Source organism: Tiliqua scincoides, chromosome 11 (genome assembly GCF_035046505.1).
Source record: "Tiliqua scincoides isolate rTilSci1 chromosome 11, rTilSci1.hap2, whole genome shotgun sequence".
NCBI lineage: Eukaryota > Metazoa > Chordata > Lepidosauria > Squamata > Scincidae > Tiliqua > Tiliqua scincoides.
This window is the reverse complement of record NC_089831.1, coordinates 8,950,480-8,973,257: the sequence shown is the minus strand read 5'-3', so window position 1 is coordinate 8,973,257 and position 22,778 is coordinate 8,950,480. Positions and strand designations below refer to the sequence as shown.

The 22,778-nt window shown below is 46.3% G+C and overlaps 1 protein-coding gene across 1 annotated transcript in view; it reads left to right on the top strand.

The window, feature by feature from the left end:
• The first annotated feature begins 16,276 nt into the window (after nucleotides 1–16,276).
• Nucleotides 16,277–22,778, top strand: part of ADRA1A (adrenoceptor alpha 1A) — a 35,410-nt gene continuing 28,908 nt past the window's right edge. The window contains exon 1 of the mRNA XM_066639506.1: nucleotides 16,277–17,150. Within this exon, the coding sequence (XP_066495603.1) occupies nucleotides 16,277–17,150 (874 nt within the window). The remainder of the gene's footprint in view (nucleotides 17,151–22,778) is intronic.

The following is a 22,778-nucleotide window of genomic DNA, read 5'->3' as shown; positions in this document are numbered from 1 at the left end:
CACTCCCCATGATGGACCTCCTCCCATGTAGTGGGTGGGGGCGGTTCACCAGGTAGTGGGCATGATGATGCAACATTGCCCCACTCCTGTTGGTGTTTTGGCTATCATATTTGATAGAATACAGATATTTCCATGTGGCTTGTTTCATTGCATTCTGCATAAAATTATACATTGAATGATATATAACATGATGGTATTATTCAAATATATCAAGATTTTTAAAATTTTGACTGGCAGTGGGGTCACCCCCCTGGTGCATGTCACCTGGTGTGGCCTGAACCCCTGTACCCCCCTAGTGACACCACTGCTTCCAGTTGCCAGCTTCAAGAATGTCAACTACACTGCAGTAGTGGCCCTGTCACCTACCTGAGTATTTCACAGGCTGACCATCAAGGGGACTGGAGAAGGAGAGGTCACCTGGAAAAGGAATTGTAGACCATCACACTTGTAGTGTCCATCATATACCCTAGGCCCCTAGCCAGATATCTGAGTGTTTCCAGCCTTGGCCTTGCTGGCAGGGGACATTCCTCCCTCTCTACCCTCACTGGTTTCAGCTTCTTGAATTGAGAATTAGGGAAGCAAAAGAGGGAGGCATCTTGCATTAAAAATTAAAACCACCTGCAGCCTTTTCAATCCCTATAATTCAAATGCAGACATCCATCGCCTCTGATTATGTGACAGTTAAATTGCTCTGATTCATGAAACTTTGCTACTTTTCTGTACAGATGTGTGGGATGGAAGCAGGGATAGTTGGAAAATTGGGGGATGGGGGGGAGGCCGTGTCTATCTGGCCAGGCTTCGGTTTGCCAATTATAATTGAAGCTATTACTAGAGATTCTCCCCATCCCCAAACATGATGCAGCATCATTAATCCAAGGAGACCCTGCTAAAATCTTGCATTGCTTTCAGGAGCCACCTAGAGATTGATCCTGCTTTCTGGAGGCTCCAGGCCAATCTTGGAGGGTTGGCAACCCTAGCTAGGGTCTACCCTCCCTGGTCGTACGCAAGAAAAATGGTACACTCTGCCTTTGCTTCATCAACTGTGCTAGTTACATTTCCAGGTGTGAGTCAAAGTGCTGGTTTTAAAGTTCAAATCCCTTAGTGGTTTGGCATCGAAGTACTTGAAGGACTGTCTTCTCACCATATGAAACTGCCTTCCCCCTAAAATGGACAGAGATGGACTTCTTCCATGTCCCAGCACAAGCAGAGATGGGCTCTGTGGAAACGCATGAGAGGGACCTTCTCTGCAATGGCAGAATGCCTTGGCTCTGGATGTAAAGCTGACTCCATTGCTACCTCTGTTCCAGCAGCAGCTGAACATCTGTTGTTCCATTTAGCCTTTGGGACCCAAATTTATATTCATAGAATCATACAGTTGGAAGGGGACCACAAGGTCATCTAGTCCAACCCCATGCCTATAGTAGATTCTCCTAGAATTCTATGCTCCAAGAGTCATTGCTCCCAAACCTTATCCTCCACAGTCAGTCATGACACACGACAAGGCCTTCAGACACAACTTTTGATTTCACTGGAAGTTGCTTCCTTACTCTTTGGTGAGCCATTCAGAGACTCGGGGAAGCCAATAGAGGGGGGTAGCCAGCCCTATGCAATAGAGGCTTCTGGGTCCACCAAATACCTCGGGAAAGGCTCCAGTTTGGAGCTGACTATAAAGGGGGCAGGAGAGCCCAATTCTCAACCCACTGTGCATGGGGTGACCGGGAAGGGAGTGGGACATAGAAGAGAGTGGGAGAATCAGGAGAGTAAGGAAATATCTCTATTCTATCGAAAGTTATAGCCAAAAAAAACCAGCAGGGGTGGGATGATGCCTGGGGCATTGTCCTGCCCACTGCATGGGAGATGGTTCATCATAGGGGTGATGCACTGGCCTCCCACAGCGGGTGATGCAACAAACCCTAATGGCGCCACTGGCCAGAAGGTTCATGCTTGCAACCCAAAGTATGAAAGTTCTCATGCGGAGACCCTTGGACAGTTCATGTATGAGAATTCTCACCCATCTGGCAGCATCACTCCTTGTCTGAGTGAAGCACTTTTAATGCGCCATCCCCAAATCCTCCCTTATATTAATTAGCTCCCATCACCGGAGCTGCCTACCACACCTGTCTTTGTCAGTGAAACATTACAAGTATCATTAATCTCCGTGAAATGGGTAATTACTTAGCAGAGGGGCAGCAGCAGATCCTTCCAGCTAGATAATGCACAAGAAAAACCCAGCAATACCATTTAAGGACAGATCACCGAGGCATAAATCTTCACGTCCCTCTCCATTTCCCACACTCCTCTTTCCAGCCGTCTAACCCCACTGGGCAGGCGGACACAGACGTCCCCCTCCCACGGAGCTTCACCACAGGGGTCCGGCTTCCTTTCTCCTATCCCCAGCTGCATACAGGAAGAAAGGGACACTGGGGGAGAGATGCTGTCTACACATTAATTAATGTTTAAAAGGGAGATGGTGGGGCTGGAGGATCTCGCTGGAAAGCACAGCCTCCGGTGCAGCAGGCCTGCCCCGTAATCACAGGTCTGACTGCGGCTATGCACCGATGACACAAATGCACTCGCCTCTGTTCGAAGACTCGGTGTTCCTGGACTGGGCCCAAGTTCTTGCTCAGACAAACATGGCCCTGTAGCCTATGTGTCTACTGGAAATTGATTCCATGCTTATTAATCTATTATTGGTGTTCCAAGATGTAGAGCCTGCCTCCTTCTCAAAGGCGGCGCATAGAGTATTTTAAAATACCATAAGAACATTAGAAGAGTGGGCTGGATCAGGCCCAAGCCCCATCTAGTCCAGCTTCCTGTATCCTACAGCGGCCCACCAGATGTTTCAGGGAGCATTCAAGACCACAAGATACTTGCATCTCACTGCCACCCCCCTGCATCTGGCGTTCTATTTACCCTTGCACCCCCCAACAAGGACACCAGACTGCACTTGGGTTTAACTTGGGCCACTTTATTAAACACACAAGTGATCAATTTTTAATGCATGAAACCTACTGAACACACCATCCCTCCCTCGCCAGTCTTGTGTACGTGAAAAAACCGCCACCCACAGCCAATTTGGATGACAGAAAACATGTCCTACCCGGCCCTTATGATGAGCAACCAGCTAATCTCAGACTGTACGTACCCTTCATGGCTTGTAACCTGTGATGAAGTTTTCCTCTAGAAATCCATCCAATTCCCTTTTAAAGGTATCTGGGCCAGACGCCATCACCACATCCTGTGGCAAAGAGTTCCACAGACTAATTACACGCTGGGATAAAGGTGCCGACCATCAAGCATTAAGAGCAAGCATTCTGCACAACAGAACCGCTCATGGAAAGAGGATGAAGTGTTGGCTTTGTGGTTGACCCAAAGGCTGCCTGATCTGTCCAGTGCGGCTTCTGTCCCAACAAAATATAACAGTGCTGGCTCTTCTTGGTGGTCATTCATTAGCCCATTTGGAGAGCTGAATAGGAAATCTGGAGATGTCCACCATCATCCGTTGTGAAAAAACAAGGCTGATGGCACCATCGATTTGTGAGTCTTTAAGTTGCCACCATTGCTTTTAAACTAATTGAAGTTGGAGAATAAAAGGGGTAACATTATAATTCCGTTGTACAAATCGATGGTAAGGCCACACCTGGAGTATTGTGTCCAGTTCTGGTTGCCACATCTCAAAACGGACATAGTGGAAATGGAAAAGGTGCAAAAGAGAGCTACTAAGATGATTACTGGGCTGGGGCACCTTCCTTATGAGGAAAGGCTATGGCGTTTGGGCCTCTTCAGCCTAGAAAAGAGGCGCCTGAGGGGGGACATGATTGAGACATAAAAATTATGCAGGGGATGGACAGAGTGGATAGAGAGATGTTCTTTACACTCTCACATAATACCAGAACCAGGGGACATCCACTAAAATTGAGTGTTGAGTGAGAGTTAGGACAGACAAAAGAAAATATTTCTTTACTCAGCGCGTAGTTGGTCTGTGGAACTCCTTGCCACAGGATGTGGTGACGGCATCTGACCTGGATGCCTTTAAAAGGGAATTGAACAAATTTCTGGAGGAAAAATTCATTGTGTGTTACAAGCCATGATGTGTATGTGCAACCTCCTGATTTTAGAAATGGGCTATGTCAGAATGCCAGATGCAAGGGAGGGCACCTGGATGAGGTCTCTTGTTGTCTGGTGTGCTCCCTGGGGCATTTGGTGGGCCGCTGTGAGATACAGGAAGCTGGACTAGATGGGCCTATGGACCAATCCAGCCGGGCTCTTCTTATGTTCTTATGACGGTAGCATTCTGATGGAGACAGAGACTCTTCCACTCCAAGAACCCACAAAACAACCATATTGACATGTGCCAATCGGAGTTCAAGGCTGGAGCTTGACAGTAATGGTCCCATCGGCATTGGTCTTGCTTTTTATTCACTCGTACATAAAAATGGACATAAAAGACTTCCTACTGTGAACCTAAAAACCCGGAGTTTTTTTCCATTGTTCCTTTTTGGTGTGTGCATCATCGCTTGCTACATTTCAAGCTGTTCGAAAGCAAAACACAGGCTGAGCTTTTGACCCCCATGGGAAATGACTGTGCAAAATGTTTGCAGGAAAGGAAAACCGAAAAATCTTTCCTCGGACTAGTCCCTGTTTGTCTGGATTTTGTGGTGCTTATAGCATGCTCTGTATTCTGGGCAGGTCTGTTTGTGTCTCTCAAACATCTTTCATCCAAAGGGCGAGGGGAAGAATTTATACTTGTACGGCCCTTGCTGTCGTCAATGAAGGGAAATGGGGTATTTGAATATTTTCACAATGTACAGTTCAGTGTTTCTCAAACTGTGGGTCGGGACCCACTGGGTGGGTCATGAGCCAATTTCAGGTGGGCCCCCATTCATTTCCATATTTTATTTTTAATATTTTGGACTGGTATGTGACTGCATTTGGGGAAATGTGACAGAGCTGTACTTTGAACAGGCTACACTGTATGTGCTTTTAACAATCATAGTCAATGGGGCTTACTCCGGGGTGAATGTGGATAGAATTCCAGCCTAGGATTGTTCAAAATTTTCCTGCTTGATGATGTCAATTCCAGTCATGGCATCACTTCCAGTGGATCCTGACAGATTCTTATTCTAAAAAGTGGGTCCTGTAGCAAAAACTTTGAAAATCATTGGTAAATGGGTGGGTTGGGGTGCACCACTTAGAACAGTGGTTCTCACACTTTAAGCACTGGGACCCACTTTTTAGAATGAGAATCTGCCAGGACCACCAGAAGTGATGTCATGACCAGAAGTGACATCATCAAGCAGGAAAATTTTGAACAATCCTAGGCTGCAATCCTACCCACACTTACCCAGGAGTAAGTCCCATCATTGTCAAAATCATATATGGAGTTGCCTGTTAAGTACATTTCCCCAAATGCAGTCTCATACATGGTAGCAAAGTCTAATATATTAAAAATAAAATATTGAAATGAATGGGGACCCACCTGAAATTGGCTCACGACTCACCTAGTGGGTCCTGATCAACACGGGCTTAGAACTTTGGAAAGAAATGAATGTATATAACATGTGCACCAATACATTCCACTTTTTGGAATACATCATTTTCTGTCTTCTGTTTGTTCGACAGTGAGAGATGAGTAAAGGTGCATTACCAAGAGATGGGAAAACATTGCTGTCTCCTGAAAATCAAGGCTGGAACGCTGGTACTCCGTATTCCGCTTCTTTTGTCCCCCTGGTGACACCACTGTGTAGCACCTCTCTGTCCACCATCCTTGTTCACCCACCTGGAAAAAGGACATTAACAATGACGCACGTTAACAAACTGTGCTGGAAGGTGCAAGGAGAGATGCTGGAACGCATCCGTGTTAGAGTCCTGTGGGCACATTTTTTCTGCTGTGTAAAAAAAATGATGTCACATCTTAATGGACTTGACAAATATAGTGCAAAGATGCGGAGAATGGGAGAGGCGGACAGAGACATTGAGAATCACCCACGTGGATTAATGCGCTTCTACTCACCTGACACATCTCTGAACACCTTTCATTGACTTCGCTTCGGGGGCATCAACAGTCTGACGACAATCACGTCTGTCAATCAGACCATTCGAAGGAGAATCAATGGGTTAATACGGCCAATTTACATATTGGCAGCCAATGGAAAATTCCCCCCCCCCCCAGTAAATAGCATAGCGTGTGTGATCAGCATCACAACCATTGCTTTCCTCTTGTTGGTTTTCAGGTCGCCCCCACCACCTACAGCACAAGCCTCATTGGTGAAGCTGCAAGCTGTAGCATGGCAGGGGATAGGATCAGGTTCCAAGTCATCCAGACTAGTGACCACCACAAATCTTCTGCCACTCACAGCCTAACCCTACTGAAACTCCGCCCCCCCCACCCGCAGGCGCAGCCATACCAATGGAATGCCCACTGCATCCACAGGAGGGGGCAATTGGAAAGGTCTCCTTGGAGTAAATGAAATTGGCCCCACCCTCCACCCTGCCTGCAATGACCAGCATTCCACCCCCTCCCCACACTGTTCTGCTTCATCATCGCACTTACCTGCACTCGTTCAGCGGTGGGCCTCTTTTGCTACCACCTGTAGCAGCGGCATGAGCAATATGGTCACCAGTGGCGCATGGAACACCAGGGTCACTAGGGTTTATATCAAGAGCTCATGGCATCACCCCCATGATGGACCTCCTCGCATATTACACCACACAGAATAAACGGCAACATCATGCGCACAGCCTAAATGCAGTGGCATCACTAGGGTTGGTGTCACCCCCATTTAATTTATTGACTTATTTTAATATATAACAGGGCAGGTCACCCAACAGCTCAGTAACCAACAAATCAGTATGCAACAAAAACCCAGTGGCCACCCGAATGGCACTCACACAACGGAATAAGAGTTCTAGTATTAGCTCTGAGACATGGAAATGAGAGCAGGCTCATACCAACACCTCCCTGGTTTCCTGCTGTGTCGTAATAACACTTCATTGGCTCTTGGGACAATCAGTCTTATTGGTCGGTTTTGAGTTGGGAAAATCCACTTTTTGTTACATTAGGCAGTTGCGTTTTCCTTTTCTGGTTATTTGCGTATAATGTTTGATAGAACAGAGATTTTTTTTTCAACGTGGTTTGTTTCATTGCATTCTGCAGGAAACTGGCCATAGAATGATATATAACATGACAGCAGTGGACCGCCCATTGATGGAATGGGGCAAATAACCCAGGTGCAGAGCCTCTAGGACTGCGCAGGAAGTCTTTGGAGACTCCCGATGCATTCGGTAACTGTGCTTCTGGTTTAAGAGCCCGGGGAAGCTTCAGTAGGCTTCCCAGTTCAATCTGATGTCACGAGAGGTTCCATGCGCTCCAGGTAAGTGGAAGTGGGCAGATTTGCACATGGGGGGGAAGCAGCATCACGCGAGGGGCCACCGTGGCAGACATAAGAACATAAGAACATAAGAACAGCCCCACTGGATCAGGCCATAGGCCCATCTAGTCCAGCTTCCTGTATCTCACAGCGGCCCACCAAATGCCCCAGGGAGCACACCAGATAACAAGAGACCTCATCCTGGTGCTCTCCCCTACATCTGGCATTCTGACTTAACCCATTCCTAAAATCAGGAGGTTGCGCATACACATCATGGCTTGTACCCCATAATGGATTTTTCCTCCAGAAACTCGTCCAATCCCCTTTTAAAGGCGTCTAGGCTAGACGCCAGCACCACATCCTGTGGCAAGGAGTTCCACAGACCGACCACGCGCTGAGTAAAGAAATATTTTCTTTTGTCTGTCCTAACCCGCCCAACACTCAATTTTAGTGGATGTCCCCTGGTTCTGGTATTATGTGAGAGCGTAAAGAGCATCTCCCTATCCACTCTGTCCATTCCCTGCATAATTTTGTATGTCTCAATCATGTCCCCCCTCAGGCGTCTCTTTTCTAGGCTGAAGAGGCCTAAACGCCGTAGCCTTTCCTCATAAGGAAGGTGCCCCAGCCCCGTAATCATCTTAGTCGCTCTCTTTTGCACCTTTTCCATTTCCACTATGTCTTTTTTGAGATGCAGCGACCAGAACTGGACACAATACTCCAGGTGTGGCCTTACCATCGATTTGTACAACGGCATTATAATACTAGCCGTTTTGTTCTCAATACCCTTCCTAATGATCCCAAGCATAGAATTGGCCTTCTTCACTGCCACCGCACATTGGCAGTGACCTTTGCCTGCGGGGCACAGGGTTTGGGAAGTTTGCCACTGTAACATGATGGTATTTATTCGAAAATACCAATATTTTCATAATTTTGGCCCTTGGTGGTGTCACTCTCCCCTGAGTTAATCACCCAGTGTGGTCTGCACCCCTTGGTGACACCACTGTGTAGCATGCCTCCAGGAGCTATTTTGAAACAGCAGTCCTGTGGGCATCAGTTTCATTGAATGGTCCCCATTTCTCTTATTGATTCCACACACGTATGGTGACTCCAGCATAAACACTGTAGCTGCCAGGTGGTTGTGTTCATAGAAGCAGCTGGAAAACAGTCTAGTCTTCATTTGCATCCGCTTGCCACTTTCTTGCCTTGACAATGGCCCCAAAAATCTAATCCAAGCTGATTTTTTTGACACATTTGATTGCACCTCCCCAACTTGCCTTTACCTGGTGGGACTACTCTATTTCCAGCTGTGTCTTTGAGGAAAGGAATGGGAAACTGGAGGTGATCTCATACCCAGCATCAATTCTGGCAGCTCCCTCACCAGTTCAAGTGTCTATCAGTGCAAGCCCATGCATGTCTACTCTGAAGTAAGTCACAGTATGTTCATTGGGGCTCACTCCCAGGAAAGTGTGTACAGAATTGCACTCTATTTGTATTTAGAGTGTCAATTTTTCAGGTCATAAGAACATAAGAACAGCCCCACTGGATCAAGCCATAGGCCCATCTAGTCCAGCTTCCTGTATCTCACAGCGGCCCACCAGATGCCCCAGTGAGCACACCAGATAACAAGAGACCTCATCCTGGTGCCCTCCCTTGCATCTGGCATTCTGACATAGCCCATTTCTAAAATCAGGAGGTTGCACATACACATCATGGCTTGTAACCCGTAATGGATTTTTCCTCCAGAAATTTGTCCAATCCCCTTTTAAAGGCGTCCAGGCCAGACGCCATCACCACATCCTGTGGCAAGGAGTTCCACAGACCAACCACACGCTGAGTAAAGAAATATTTTCTTTTGTCTATCCTAACCCTCCCAACACTCAATTTTAGTGGATGTCCCCTGGTTCTGGTGTTAAGTGAGAGTGTAAAGAGCATCTCTTTATCCACTCTGTCCATTCCCAGTAAAATGAAATTTGAATGAGAACCTCTTTTTTAATATAATTTTTTTTAACTGAATGCCTTCCTTCAATAAATAAAAACTTGCTTTTTTTTCTGTTCTCCTGCCACAGCAGCTAACCAGGGATCCTTTCAGGATCAGGGATGATAGATATTTTGGAGAAAAAAAATATTACTAAGAGCCCAAGCCTATCCATGTCTGCTCAGAAGTAAACCCCACTGTAGTCTAGGACTTGCTCCCAGGAAAGTGTAGATAGAATTGTAACCTTAAAGAATCTGTAGGTCAGTCGCATAAATAGAAATCAAGTGAGAACCTGTATGGTGTGGTGGTTTGGGAGCTGAACTTAGACCAGAAGATCCAGGTTCAAATCCCTGTTCAACCATGAAGCTTCCTGGGTGACCTTGGGCCAGTCTCCCAGCCTCACCTACCTCGCAGGGTTGTTGTGAGAATAAAAGGAGAGGAGGAAGTATGAACACCACCCTTAGATCCTTGTAGGAAGGCTGGTATAAAAATGTGGAAAATAAATAAATCAGAACACCTTCGCACAGGCATCAGATGCCATTGTTTGGGGTGCAGGGTTTTGCTACATTTGAAAAAAGGACTCTTTAAAATTCAATGCACAAACTTGGTTGGTTGGCAACCTTCAGTCTCGAAAGGCTATGGTATAAGCCTACAGCACCCGGTATTCGCAGGCGGTCTCCCATCCAAGCACTAACTAGGCCAGACCCTGCTTAGCTTCCGAGATCAGACAAGATCGGGAGATAGTGTTCAGTATAGGGTGATGGTTGGCAACCTTCAGTCTCGAAAGACTATGGTATAAGCCTACAGCACCCAGTATTCCCAGGAGGTCTCCCATCTAAATACTAACCAGGCCTGACCCTGCTTAGCTTCCAAGATCAGACAAGATCGGGAGATAGTGTTCAGTATAGGGAGATGGTTGGCAACCTTCAGTCTTGAAAGACTATGGTATAAGCCTACAGCACCCAGTATTCCCAGGAGGTCTCCCATCCAAGTACTAACCAGGCCTGACCCTGCTTAGCAATGCACAAACTTACAAATCTGGTTTTTAAAAATAAATGAAGTGAAATAGTAGTTGCAGATAGTGACAGGTCAGCTGGGTCATCTGGCTGAAGGCCCATGCAGGAGAGGACCCATCTGGCTCTGGATACCACTCTCAATACCAGTGCAGTGATAGCATCCAACACACCACCAGGAGGCAGTTGAGGGTCCCAGAGAGGCCCAGGGCAGGACTTTTTCCTGAGGGCCATAGCAACCTGACCTGGTGATGACCTTGGCTACTGTCCTAGCTTGCACATGGGATTAACAGTCATGCAACTACCTCGTGGTACCTCAGGCTGCTGTAGTCCTCAACATACTTACTAGCATGTAAGCCCCACTGAACACAGCAAGACGTATCTCCCAGCAAACCCATGTGGGGTTGTGCCCGTCCATACCATGTGTGTCCAAATGTGTTTGTTCAGAAAGGGAAGATCTGGTTTCTCGCTAGAAAGAAAAAGAAGCTTCTGACTGAACAGTCCGTCTTTGACATTTTCTATTCAATAAAAGCTTGTTTTCTTTTAGTTTCAGATTGCACTAGACCAGTGGTTCCCAAACTTTTTAGCCCCGAGACCCACTTTTCAAAACGACACTGTTATCAGGACCCACCTAAGTTCACCAGATTTTTTTTTAAAAAGAGATATAGAAAGAAACAATATTTTATTTATTTATAAGTACTAGTAACCAGAAAAAAAGACCCTCAGACATTTATCTTGCAATTTTTCTACATGCTTGCAAACTGCAGGAACTCGTCACCTGGCAGGGCAGTTAGTGGCTACCTTGCAAACTGCAGGAGCTGAGCTCTTTGCGGGGCAAACAGCAGCTACAGAATCTGATTTTTGAATAGCCTCAGGACCTGTGAATAGCCTCAATACCTGCACTGGTATTGGACCACAGGACCTGAGGCCATGAGTTCTCTGATCTTTCCATCACCCTTTGGGGACCCACCAAAAATCAGGTTGCAACCCACCAGTGGGTCATCGCCTGGGAACCACTACATTAGACTAATGTGACCAAATGTATTGGCAACCTTCAGTCTCGAAAGACTATGGTATCGCGCTCTGAAAGGTGGTTCTGGAACAGCGTCTAGTGTGGCTGAAAAGGCCAATTTGGGAGTGACAATCCCTTCCACACTGGGAGCAAGTGCAGTCTGTCCCTGGTCTGTCTCCCTGGCTATGGGCCTTCCTTCTTTGCCTCTTAGCTTCAGACTGTTGGCCAAGTGTCTCTTCAAACTGAGAAAGGCCATGCTGCACAGCCTGCCTCCAAGCGGGCCACTCAGAGGCCAGGGTTTCCCACTTGTTGAGGTCCACTCCTAAGGCCTTCAGATCCCTCTTGCAGATGTCCTTGTATCGCAGCTGTGGTCTACCTGTAGGGCGCTTTCCTTGCACGAGTTCTCCATAGAGGAGATCCTTTGGGATCTGGCCATCATCCATTCTCATGACATGACCAAGCCAACGCAGGCGTCTCTGTTTCAGCAGTGAATACATGCTAGGGATTCCAGCACGTTCCAGGACTGTGTTGTTTGGATTGATGTGACCATACAATTAACTATTCCCCAAGAATCTTGCCAGACCATTATTTGCCGTTGTTCAGGTACAGCTTACCCCTCCCCCCACCTCCCAATGTGTTTACACTGACATTTGGCAGTGAACAGGTGTTTCTTGACATTCACCTTTCAGACCAGAAAGCTGTCAAGAGAGGGGTGGGGGGGGAGTCTCAGCAGCAAGAAATGCCAAGTGCAGGCCCTTTCTTGTGCTGCAATACGGTAAAGGCAGGAGATTACGGTAACTGTCAGCTCCAGCAGCTTAGCAGGAAAGTTGCCGCTTGCCTTTTGACAGTGGAAAGCAAGAGTGCTGTGTTAGTCAAGCGGGAAAGGGGGCCGGCGTCGTCACCAAGCTGGCACCCAGCCCCTCTCAGGCATTGGGACACAGAGGGGAATCAGTGGAACTGTGAGTCATCAAAATACTACAAAACAGGAGGGAGAGATGAGGCTGGCTGACGGCTTTGCAGGCAGACTGTCCCACTGTGCTGTGCAGATGACTGCCTGGGTTTCGCCTGCTCTGGTCCTCTGCAACAGGAGGTCTGCAGCCTTCTGGCGTGGAGTAGGTAAGTGAAGGGAGACAGAGAGACAGCAGCTCTGGTGAGGCTGGCATTGGCCACTGAAAACCCCTTTGCTCCCCTCATTTCCTCATCTTCATCTTGACTGTTGAAATTGTCCATCACTTGCCGGGAAACGATGGTTTGACATTTGTAGATTTGGGGGTTACTGTCTTTGTGATTCATCTGTCAGGTTTCTTGGGCTGATTCCCTGGTCCCCAGTGGATATTGGGAGAAGAGTCAACAGCAGGAATGCAGTGTTTGTTGGATTGCATGTGGGTGCTTTTTAAAACTGACCCATTCTTAGGAATTATTCTGCTTTCCTCTCCTCCTCAAGAAAAGCATGCTTAAGAGCACAAGCCTAGGCATTTTGCTTGTAAGTAAATCCATTCTGATTCATGAGGCTTACTCCCAGGAAACCTGCATAGGATCTCTCACTCTCTCTCTCTCTCTCTCTCATTTTACATAAACATACACACACACACAGAGAGAGAGAGAGAGAGAGAGAGAGAGAGAGAGAGGTGTTTGTGTTTATGTCAGATCCTTTTAAGTCAAGCCAGGTCTACTCAGAAGCAAGTCCTATTTTGTTCAATGGGGCTTACTCTCAGGAAAGTGTGGTTAAGATTGCAGCCAATAACGGTTAATCCTTTATCTGGGAGGAACTTTCATGGAGATTTCTGATGGAAAGTAATATCTTGGGAGGACGATGACAACAGAGGATTGTGGCATTGAGAGGGATATTAATTATTAACAGTATTTATATACCGCTTTTCAACTAAAAGTTCACAAAGCGGTTTACAGAGAAAAATCAAATAACTAAATGGCTCCCTGTCCCAAAAGGGCTCACAATCTAAAAAGATGCAAATGAATACCAGCAGACAGCCACTAGAACAGACAGTGCTGGGGTGAGGTGGGCCAGTTACTCTCCCCCTGCTAAAAAAAGGAGCACCCACTTGAAAAAGTGCCTCTTACCCAATTAGCAGGGGTCAATATTAAGTTGGAATTAAGGCACACACACACACACACACACACAGAGTGACAGAAGAATAAGGAAGTCTCATCAGTAAATCGTGGCAATGCAATAGATGAGGTCCACCAAGAAGCTGTCTGTGAAATTTCTGGGCAAAACTCAGAGACAGATGGGGGAATCATATCCTATCGAGCTCCTGCCTGATTTCTGCTTTTCCACAATTGTAAGACCTGCAGGAATTGGTTCCAGCTCCTCCCTGTCATATTATAGCAGCATTGCCTGAATTGTGCTGGCAGCCTTTTACTCTTCTGTTGTACACTAGAGCCTGTTCAGCTTTTGAACAGCCACAGAGCTTGTCCTGGGCATGTTCTCACAACACCTCGGCATCTCCAACAAAGATCTCAGGTAGCAAGATCAATAAAAAAAACTTCTGTTTGGGTTCCTGAAGTGAAGCCACCAATTGTCATGTATAACACAGGGCTAGGTAGCTGCAGGAGCGGGGCTCGCATGTTGTGTGACTGTTGATGCTCTCAACAAGTGGGGAGAAGAAAGTGTTGTAAGTGCAACTCCATGCACCATTCATGCTAATGGGGAAAGTTTATCATTCCTTTTGGTGGGATGTGGATTGCAGCCTGAATCACACTGCTGGTTTATAACATCCAACACTGAGCTTGCAGATGTATCCCCCCCCCCTTCTGTCTGAGAAATGCATGTACTATCTGTACACCTGGAATGTACATGGAGAATACATGCAATTGGGCATTTTCAATCAAGATGCTACTACTTCCTTGCTTAGCACATACTTTTTCCTATATGCCTTTCCTTTAATTTCTTCAAACAGTGGTACTGGAGTTCAAGCATTTCCAGAGGTCAAATATAGACATATTCAGCACCCGGTGTTCTAAACCCTGGTTTGTAAAGGGTTGGTGATTGGTGCTCAGTCCCAAGGGAACAGGATGGGCTTGCAGTTCAATAGTAAATATATGCTTTCCAGGCAGAAAATCCCAAATTCAATTCCCTCTGGGATGGGACTGGGAAACACCCATGTCTGAAACCCTGGAGACCTGCTGCCCATCAGAACTAAAAGAGATGAACTAATGGCTTGACATGATATACAAGATGAGTTCCCACATCAGAGCCTGTGTGCTTAGCAAACAGCCACAGAGCTTACCCTTTGCACATTCATGACTGCCCGGCATCTCCACATAATCAACAAAGATCTCAGGGAGCAAATTCCTACATACTGAAGGCACTATTCATATAATCCAGGATTAAATCATAGTATTGAAAATAGGGGGTGATTCCTGACATAAATTAAGCCCAGCTGCCCGGACGAATGCAAACCATGGTTTGTATGGAGAATACCAGTGCATGAACAAAAATCTTGAGATGCTAGACAGATCAAGGGTTTTCCTAGGCGAAGCTTGAATCTCATTTGGGTTCTCTCTCACACAACCCGTTGAGGGAATGAGAACGTGGAATCCCTGTTAATGAGGAGACGAAAGTGGGAGAAGGGTATTTATTATTTAAATTGCCGTGCCTGTTTGACAGTCCACTGTGAGTCTCAGGTGTGAAAATGCCCCTAGATTTGTTCTTGCAGCACATCACCGCATTCTCTTCTCTTTCCCACAAACTGAACCAGCAGACACACAAAGGAGGGGAGGGGGTTGTTTTTGAAATAGGCAACATTGTGCCGCTTACAGTGAGCCTGTAGGGTTGGCAAAACCATTCGGTGGAGATGCTTTTATTGCCCAGGGTTTGGATGAATCGTCAGCCAGAAAGCCACAAGTGTTCCCTTCCTTGGGGTGGGGAAACAGTATATAATAAGTGAACTGCGTTCAAGTAAACAACTGCTAATCCTGCAGGTGATAGGGTCAGTAACTGAATTCCTAGGTTTCAGGAAATCTTTGCCTCCAGGAAGCTGCAGAATCAAGCAACCATGCTCTTTGAAAACATGTTCCTCTCCTTGTCTTCTTTAGGAGGTAGCGTATCTGCCCAGCAAAGAACACTGATGCAAAGGTACATTCCTCAAGTCGCGTTGGAAGCTACACTCAACATTTCTTAAGAAGGTCACAGCTTAGGGCCAGTTGGCACAGCTCTGAGTTTCTCACGGCTTCAACGACTTCGTTTCCAATCTCAAGATCATGAAGCATGGCCAGGACGACAATAATAGACATCAAATTGAGTGAGCAGAAGGCACGCCTTTGCGTTCTCCTGGAAATGGAATTCCACCTGTAAATAGCTGCAAAAGGTCAGAAATGAAAAGGACACAAATGGACAGGAGCAAAGGGTGTGTTTGGGTCATTCGTCATTCTGATGAGAGCCCTTGAAAAAAGCACCCTTTGAATGCACACAGCCTTCCTATGAACCCAAAAAAATATATATAGTTTCCTCTCGTAATAGCAAGAAACCGTCTGGGGCTTGATGGATTTTCTTTCAAAACCCCACAGAAAGCAGGAAAGTGACTGTTTGGCTCACAATTTCACCATAAATCATCAAGCACCCAACAAAGTATGGAGAGCATCAGCGAGAATGTCCTGAAAACAGCCTGGAAAACATGATGGGGTTGTTTAGTAAACCGATACGCATCTATGTCTAATTGGAGTTGATGCCAAGAAAGAAATGTGGATTTTCAAATATGTTTCCCAGTCTAAAGTTACCGTCTCAGTTTTGTGTTCGTACAGCAAGATCCAGATTTCTGCTTAGTTTTTATCAACAACGGGGAACTAGAGTCGCTTGCAACACCATCAAATATTTGATCTCGGCTCTTTCAAGGGAAAAGCCAGGCAAAGCTCAAACACACTGGATGAACATTAACCAGCAGTGTCGATGATGGGCTTGACCTCTGTGAACATCTCTGACTGTTTAAACTGCACCCAGACTTTGGAGACCGTGAATGTTTCCAAGGCCATCTTGTTAGGAGTTATCTTAGGGGGACTGATTCTTTTTGGGGTCCTGGGTAACATCCTGGTTATCCTTTCGGTCATTTGCCACAAACACCTGCATAGCGCCACCCACTATTACATCATCAACTTGGCGGTGGCTGACCTCCTGTTGACTTCCACGGTTCTCCCTTTCTCGGCTATTTTTGAGATCTTGGGTTACTGGGTGTTTGGAAGGATCTTCTGCAACATCTGGGCAGCTGTGGACGTGCTGTGCTGTACAGCGTCCATCATGAGTCTTTGCGTCATCTCAATAGACCGCTACATTGGGGTGAGCTACCCTCTAAGGTATCCGGCCATTGTGACCGAAAAGCGGGGGCTCCTTGCTCTGCTGTGTGTCTGGGCATTGTCCCTTGTGATCTCCATAGGCCCCCTCTTTGGCTGGAGACAGCCAGCTCCAGAGGATGAGAAAATATGTCAGATCAACACCGACCCTGGTTATGTGCTGTTCTCTGCTTTGGGTTCCTTCTACCTCCCCTTGACCATCATATTGGTGATGTACTGCCGGGTGTATATAGTAGCCAAAAGGGAAAGCAAAGGACTCTCCTGTGGCTTGAAGACAGAGAAGTCCCATTCAGAAGAGGTCACTCTCCGCATTCATTGCAGAAACATGGAGAACAGCGGAAGCACCAAGCACAAATCCAACTTCTCCGTGAGGCTCCTGAAGTTCTCCAGGGAAAAGAAAGCAGCTAAGAGCCTGGGGATAGTCGTGGGGTGCTTCATTCTGTGCTGGCTTCCATTCTTTTTAATCATGCCCATTGGTAAGTAGAGCAAATGGCCACAGAGAGGGTGGTTTCATGTTGCCTTGGTGCTTACATCAGTGTCCAAGATTGCGTAACTGATCTTCAGCTGAAGTCAACAGGGGGTTTGGTGCTCATGTCACTCAGTGTTCTTTACCGACTTGTGGACTAGGCAGGAAAGTAATTTTGGATCCAGCAAGGAGGGACAGTGGCACTGATTTATAAGCAGGGATGTGAGGAGTCTGATTTCAAAGGGGTTCACAGGAGAGTCTTCCTTGTGGCCTGGCATCTTAGACATATTTCAGCTCAGCTGATTGAGCTGCTTCCAAAGCTGAACCAAGGTTAGACCAAGATCTCCTGGCACCTGAGGCAATGTCAGATCCCACCCCCTTATCTGGTGGCACACCAGCTGCCACCACTGCTGCTCTTCCTCCCACACCCTGGATTCAATAGGAAAAAAAGAATGGAGCAGAAGAGAAGGTGTGAAGGAGAGGTGGGTTAGAGAATCAGAGGCACTCTAGCCCACCACTCGCCTCTTGAAGGGGGCACTGAAACATGAGGAGAGAGCGGCAGCTTTGTGATCTGGCTGGCTAGCTGCCCCCGTTCCTTCTGGTCTGTGGTGCCCCCTTCAAGTGGCACACATCCAGGGCACGCATCCATAGTCATCCGGTTCTAGGTACGCCACCAATGAGATCTCCTCCAGCCCTCATAGATCTATGGACTGGGGCTTGAGCTGTGTGCGTAATCAGGGATCCCAGATATGAAGAATTTCTCCTCTCCTGGGTCACTCCCACTCACAAAGTAGGGACAAATAGAACCCTGTTTCTGCAGATGGACCATATCTTGCTATATCAGTGCATGCACACTTATAGAAAAGTTGTAAAGCTACTGAAGTAGCAACCACATCATTTATTTATTTATTTATTTATTTATTTATAGGGGGGGAAGGGAAAAAATAGAATTTATAAAAACTCATAAATAAATAAATAAATAAATAAATAAATAAATAAATAAATAAATAAATAAATAAATAAGCCAACGAACCAATGAGTAACCAAATGGAACAGAGCAAAACTATTAACATTCAAGAAACTGTTACAGAGACGAAGGAGGTGGGCAACCAACCAGACAGACGCAACAAAAAATATACCATTTGATTCTAGAACACAGTTGCACATATATGGCTATGTTCAGCAGAAATGACATTGAACAAAGAGACAATGTCCTGTTTACCGCTATGTTCTTTTTAGCTCCAGCAAACACCGTAGGTGTGTGGGGCAGTCATCACAAATCATTCTCATTAGCCCAAGCAGCACAATTTTAGACATTTTTGGAACAAAACCCCTTTTTATAATGATTTTTTTTTTTTTTTTTGAAAAAGGTTGTTAATATGCTCATTATAACCCCAAGTAATAAAATTAGCGAGAGCTACAAATCTAGTAATTGGCCAAGATCTTTAACCAGGTTTTTTTTTTTCCCCCACTCTGATTTAGGGAATACTTTGAATAAAGAATCATTTACAAACCCCAGATATTGCATTAATTCTAGTTCAAACTCAGTAGCAAGATATTTCAACCTGGTTTGCTTCATTGCATTCTGCATGAAATTACACATCACATGATATATAACAAGATGGTATTATTTGAAAGTACCAAGTTTTTGAAAATTTTGGCCAGTATTGGTGTCACCTTCCCCCCCATGTGTATCACCCAGTGTGGCCTGCACCCCCTAAATCAGGGGTGCTCACACTTTTTTGGCTCGAGAGCTACTTTGAAACCCAGCAAGGCCTGGAGATCTACCAGAGTTTTTTTTTACAATGTTTGTGCCATCATAACATATAACATTTATGTGTACAATGTATGTTGGTGTACCTTGAGCCCCACTGAGTATAACAGGACTTACTCCTGAGTAGACATGCCTAGGATTAGGCTGTGAGGCTGCAATCCTATCCACACTTACCTGGGAGTAAGCCCCATTGAGTACAATGGGCCTTACTCCCGGCGTTTCCTCCCAGAGGCACCTGAAGGGGGGAGTCGGCACTCCGCGATCTACTCATTTTGCTTCGCGATCTACCGGTAGATCGCGATCCACCTATTGAGCACCCCTGCCCTAAATGATGCCACTAAACCCAACGGATGCTGCGTGATGGTGTTGCATAGTCTATCAGCAAGCATGACAAGGCCATCATTGCAGTTCCTGGCAGCTAAGCTTACAGTTGTTGGCGACCCCTGTCCATGAGCCGACAGTGGGGGTGGGTGGTGGGAGGGACATGGAAGGGAGTGGGAGAATCCAGAGAGGAAGGAAATATCTCTATTCTATCAAAAGTTACAGCCAAAAGACCAGAAGGGGAGGGGCAGTGGTACATCACCACGCCCACCACCCAGGGCATTGCCCCGCCCACTACATGGGAGGAGGTCCATCATGGGGGTGATATGCTGGGCTCCCACACCCACACAAGGGCGATGCAAACCCTTGTGACACCACTGATCCAGGCCCTTCTGCCTGGATCCTGCCATGCCTACTGGCAGAATGTGCAGTGAAGCCCATCTGATAGGATTGGACTGCCCAAGTGGTTTGATCCTTTATCATGGAAGGCAACTAAAATATAGAAGCATACTGGGGGAATTCTCTGTCTGTCTGTCTGTCTGTCTGTCTGTCCGTCCCCCCACACACACTATTGACACAAATAAAAAACCATACTGCTTAACCATCCAGTATTGCATAAGAATGTTTAGTCCTAAACTCCACACATTTATTAAGTTTGCAGATGTCCATTTGTAATGGCTCTTTATTGATTGATAAGGTCATTGTTCACATAACCGGAGACAATCTATTGAGATGTCTTCTTGGGGAACTGCATTCAAGCATTTTTTTTTTTCTTACTAGCCATCAGTAAGCAAATGTGAGGGCTGACAATCACGCGAGGAATCGATCCACAAGGATTTAAAAGCAATTCAGACAAATCCCGTTATTTAAAAAGACTTATTTCTCCCCCCCCCCCAAAAAAAAAAAAAGAAAGCTAGCTTCCAATTTCCATTCCTCACTTTTAACATTCCAGCAAGTTTCCAAAGGGGAACATTCAGCCATTGAATCTGAGAGCCATAATCGCATTTAATTCTCCCCGTTGAGCAACCGTTGGGTTCTGAAAAATGGCACGAGGACAAGATTTGGTATGCTCCACAGAAGGTAAAAGTCGCTCTTTATGCCCTGGGTGTCATGATGTTGGAATGCTAGTTGCCAAGAAGCCACAAACATACCCAAAAAGGATTAGCGAGTGAGAAAGAGAGGGAGAGAGAGAGAGAGAGAGAGAGAGAGAGAGAGAGAGAGAGAGAGAGAGAGACATAACATTTTCCCCCATCTGCAAATGTAGAACTAGTCTGAAATCTGTTGCCACAGAGTCCTTGAGATGAGGTTTAAGAAATTTTCCCCATGATGAAACTGACCTCGCATCTTTGATCCCTTATAAGGGCAGCAACCCACAGTTTCTCTCCAGATTTTTGCACTACTTCTGCCTCGTTTTAGAATCACCTCGTTAGTCTTCTGGAGGGCCTGTTTGTCCCTTTGATAGTGAAGAGGGTTGTATTCAAGAGTCTTCCTGATGCGGTCAAATTGACCTCATTTCAAACCACTGGTACATGCCAGTCCCATCGACAGGCTAGCAGCATGGCATTCCTCAATCTGTTCTTCTAAGTATCTCGTTAAGCCATTTCTGCCCAATGTTGCATATACGCAACAGGGATCAAATGTGTACGCCTGTGGGATGGGCAGAAATGGGAGAATCTGGAGAAATTTGGGAAAGGTAGGAACTTGTACAACCCTAGAACATTTATATTGGAATGGTCCTGTTGACTTCCTGGAACTTCATGCAAGGATACAAAAAAAACCAAACCAGCTATCAGTGGTCCATGAAGCTCAGCACTGGCCAAGCAGGCTGTGAACAGCTGCTTAGGATTCTGCTGCTGAGGATCAGACAGGTCTTTCTCAACCCTTCTTGGAGATGCTAGAGATGGAACCCCAGATTGAATGCCACACAAAGATTCATGCTCTGCCACTGAACTTATTTGTTTTTCATCCAATGCTGTGTTTAACCTAGGGCAGAGGTCGCCGAACTTGTGACCGCTGTCCATCAGAAATGTGGTCCCCATTCAGATCGGAGTTTAGCGTTCCACCTCTGTGATGCTGGTAATCTGAGTAAATCCAGGTACTGGGATGCTCTGGGCAGTTGTGTCTGTTGCTCGGAGTCTCAGAAGTCTGTGCAACAGGATGTCCAGGCTGATGTGACTGCTCAGAGAGACCCAGTCCCCAGATCTACTCAGATTACCAGCAGCGTGGAGGTGGAATGGTAAACTCCGCTGGGTCCTTAGCCAGTTAATGACACATATGATACAGAGGCAAGGGACCTTATATACAACCACCCCACCCACCCCAAATAACTGAGTTGGTGACTTAAATGACTCAGAAATGAACAAGCTGGTTGTGGTTGGCCTCCAAACAATTAAAAAATGACCGACTTTTTTTTCCCCAGGGGAAAGAAATATCAGATCCCTTACTGAGTCATTTTTGAGGCTCAGCAAATACCATAACCAGTGTGCTTATTCCTCAAATATCCTCCCCACTGACCAGATCATGCTCTCTACTTACCCAAGCAACAGGGGGAAGCTTCCTTCTTCCCTCTCATTAGCAGAGGCAGTAGCCAATGGGGGGAGGAGGTGGGGAAGAAGCTCTCCACTGTCACTGGGATATGGAAAGGGTGCATTGTGAGAAGGGGTGTATGTCAGTGGCTACTGTTGAGGTCAGGTGAAGCAAGGTCAAGACAATTTAAGATTTCATTCCAAAGTCAAGTTTTGGGAATTTGCCCCTCTTTTGTGTGTGTGTGGGGGGGGGGGGAGGATTTAGATGTCTGAAAATTTGTTTCTGAACTCTAAGGAAACTCTGGCAACACCTCCAGTTTCAGTTTAAGACATGATTTTGCAATAAATGCAAAATCAGTAACAGAGCACACCTGTCTAGGGCACATGTTCACTAGAGCAGCCATACACCAGTGTATTCCAAACACACAGTCTGTGTTCAAACTGCAACTTACTGTTCCACCTCCGTGTGGCTTGTCTTTTGAGTCACCCCTTGGGCACTGGGGTGCTCTGGGTAGTTGAGTCTGTTGCCCGGTGTCCCAGAAGGCTGTGCAACAAGATAGACACAACTGCTCAGGTGTCCTGGTGCCCAGATCTACTCAACAGACAAGCCATGCAGAGGAAGGATGGTAAGCTCTGCTCATGGAATGCTCTGCTCCAGCCCTGGTGCAGCGACAGTGCAGCCCCAAGGCAAAAGAACAAATGTTCCCTTACCTTGTGGAAGCCTCCATAACTATCCTCCCATCAGATGCAGTGCAAACCCCATTGGCACAGCTACGCCAGGGCTGGAAAGTTGGATAGGATTTGGCCCAGAGTCACGTTGACACGATCCAACGTAGAATAAGTATTTTCAAATCCAGTTGATTTCAATGGGAGAGTTAAAACAAACTTCTAGTCAGATTTCCAGTGATTAAGCTTTGGCACTCTGGGATCACGTCCAAGATCACTTTCTCCCACTGTGCCAGTATTCGCAACCATCTTGTGAAGCAAGACAGATGGAATTTGGAAAAAGATCCAAAAA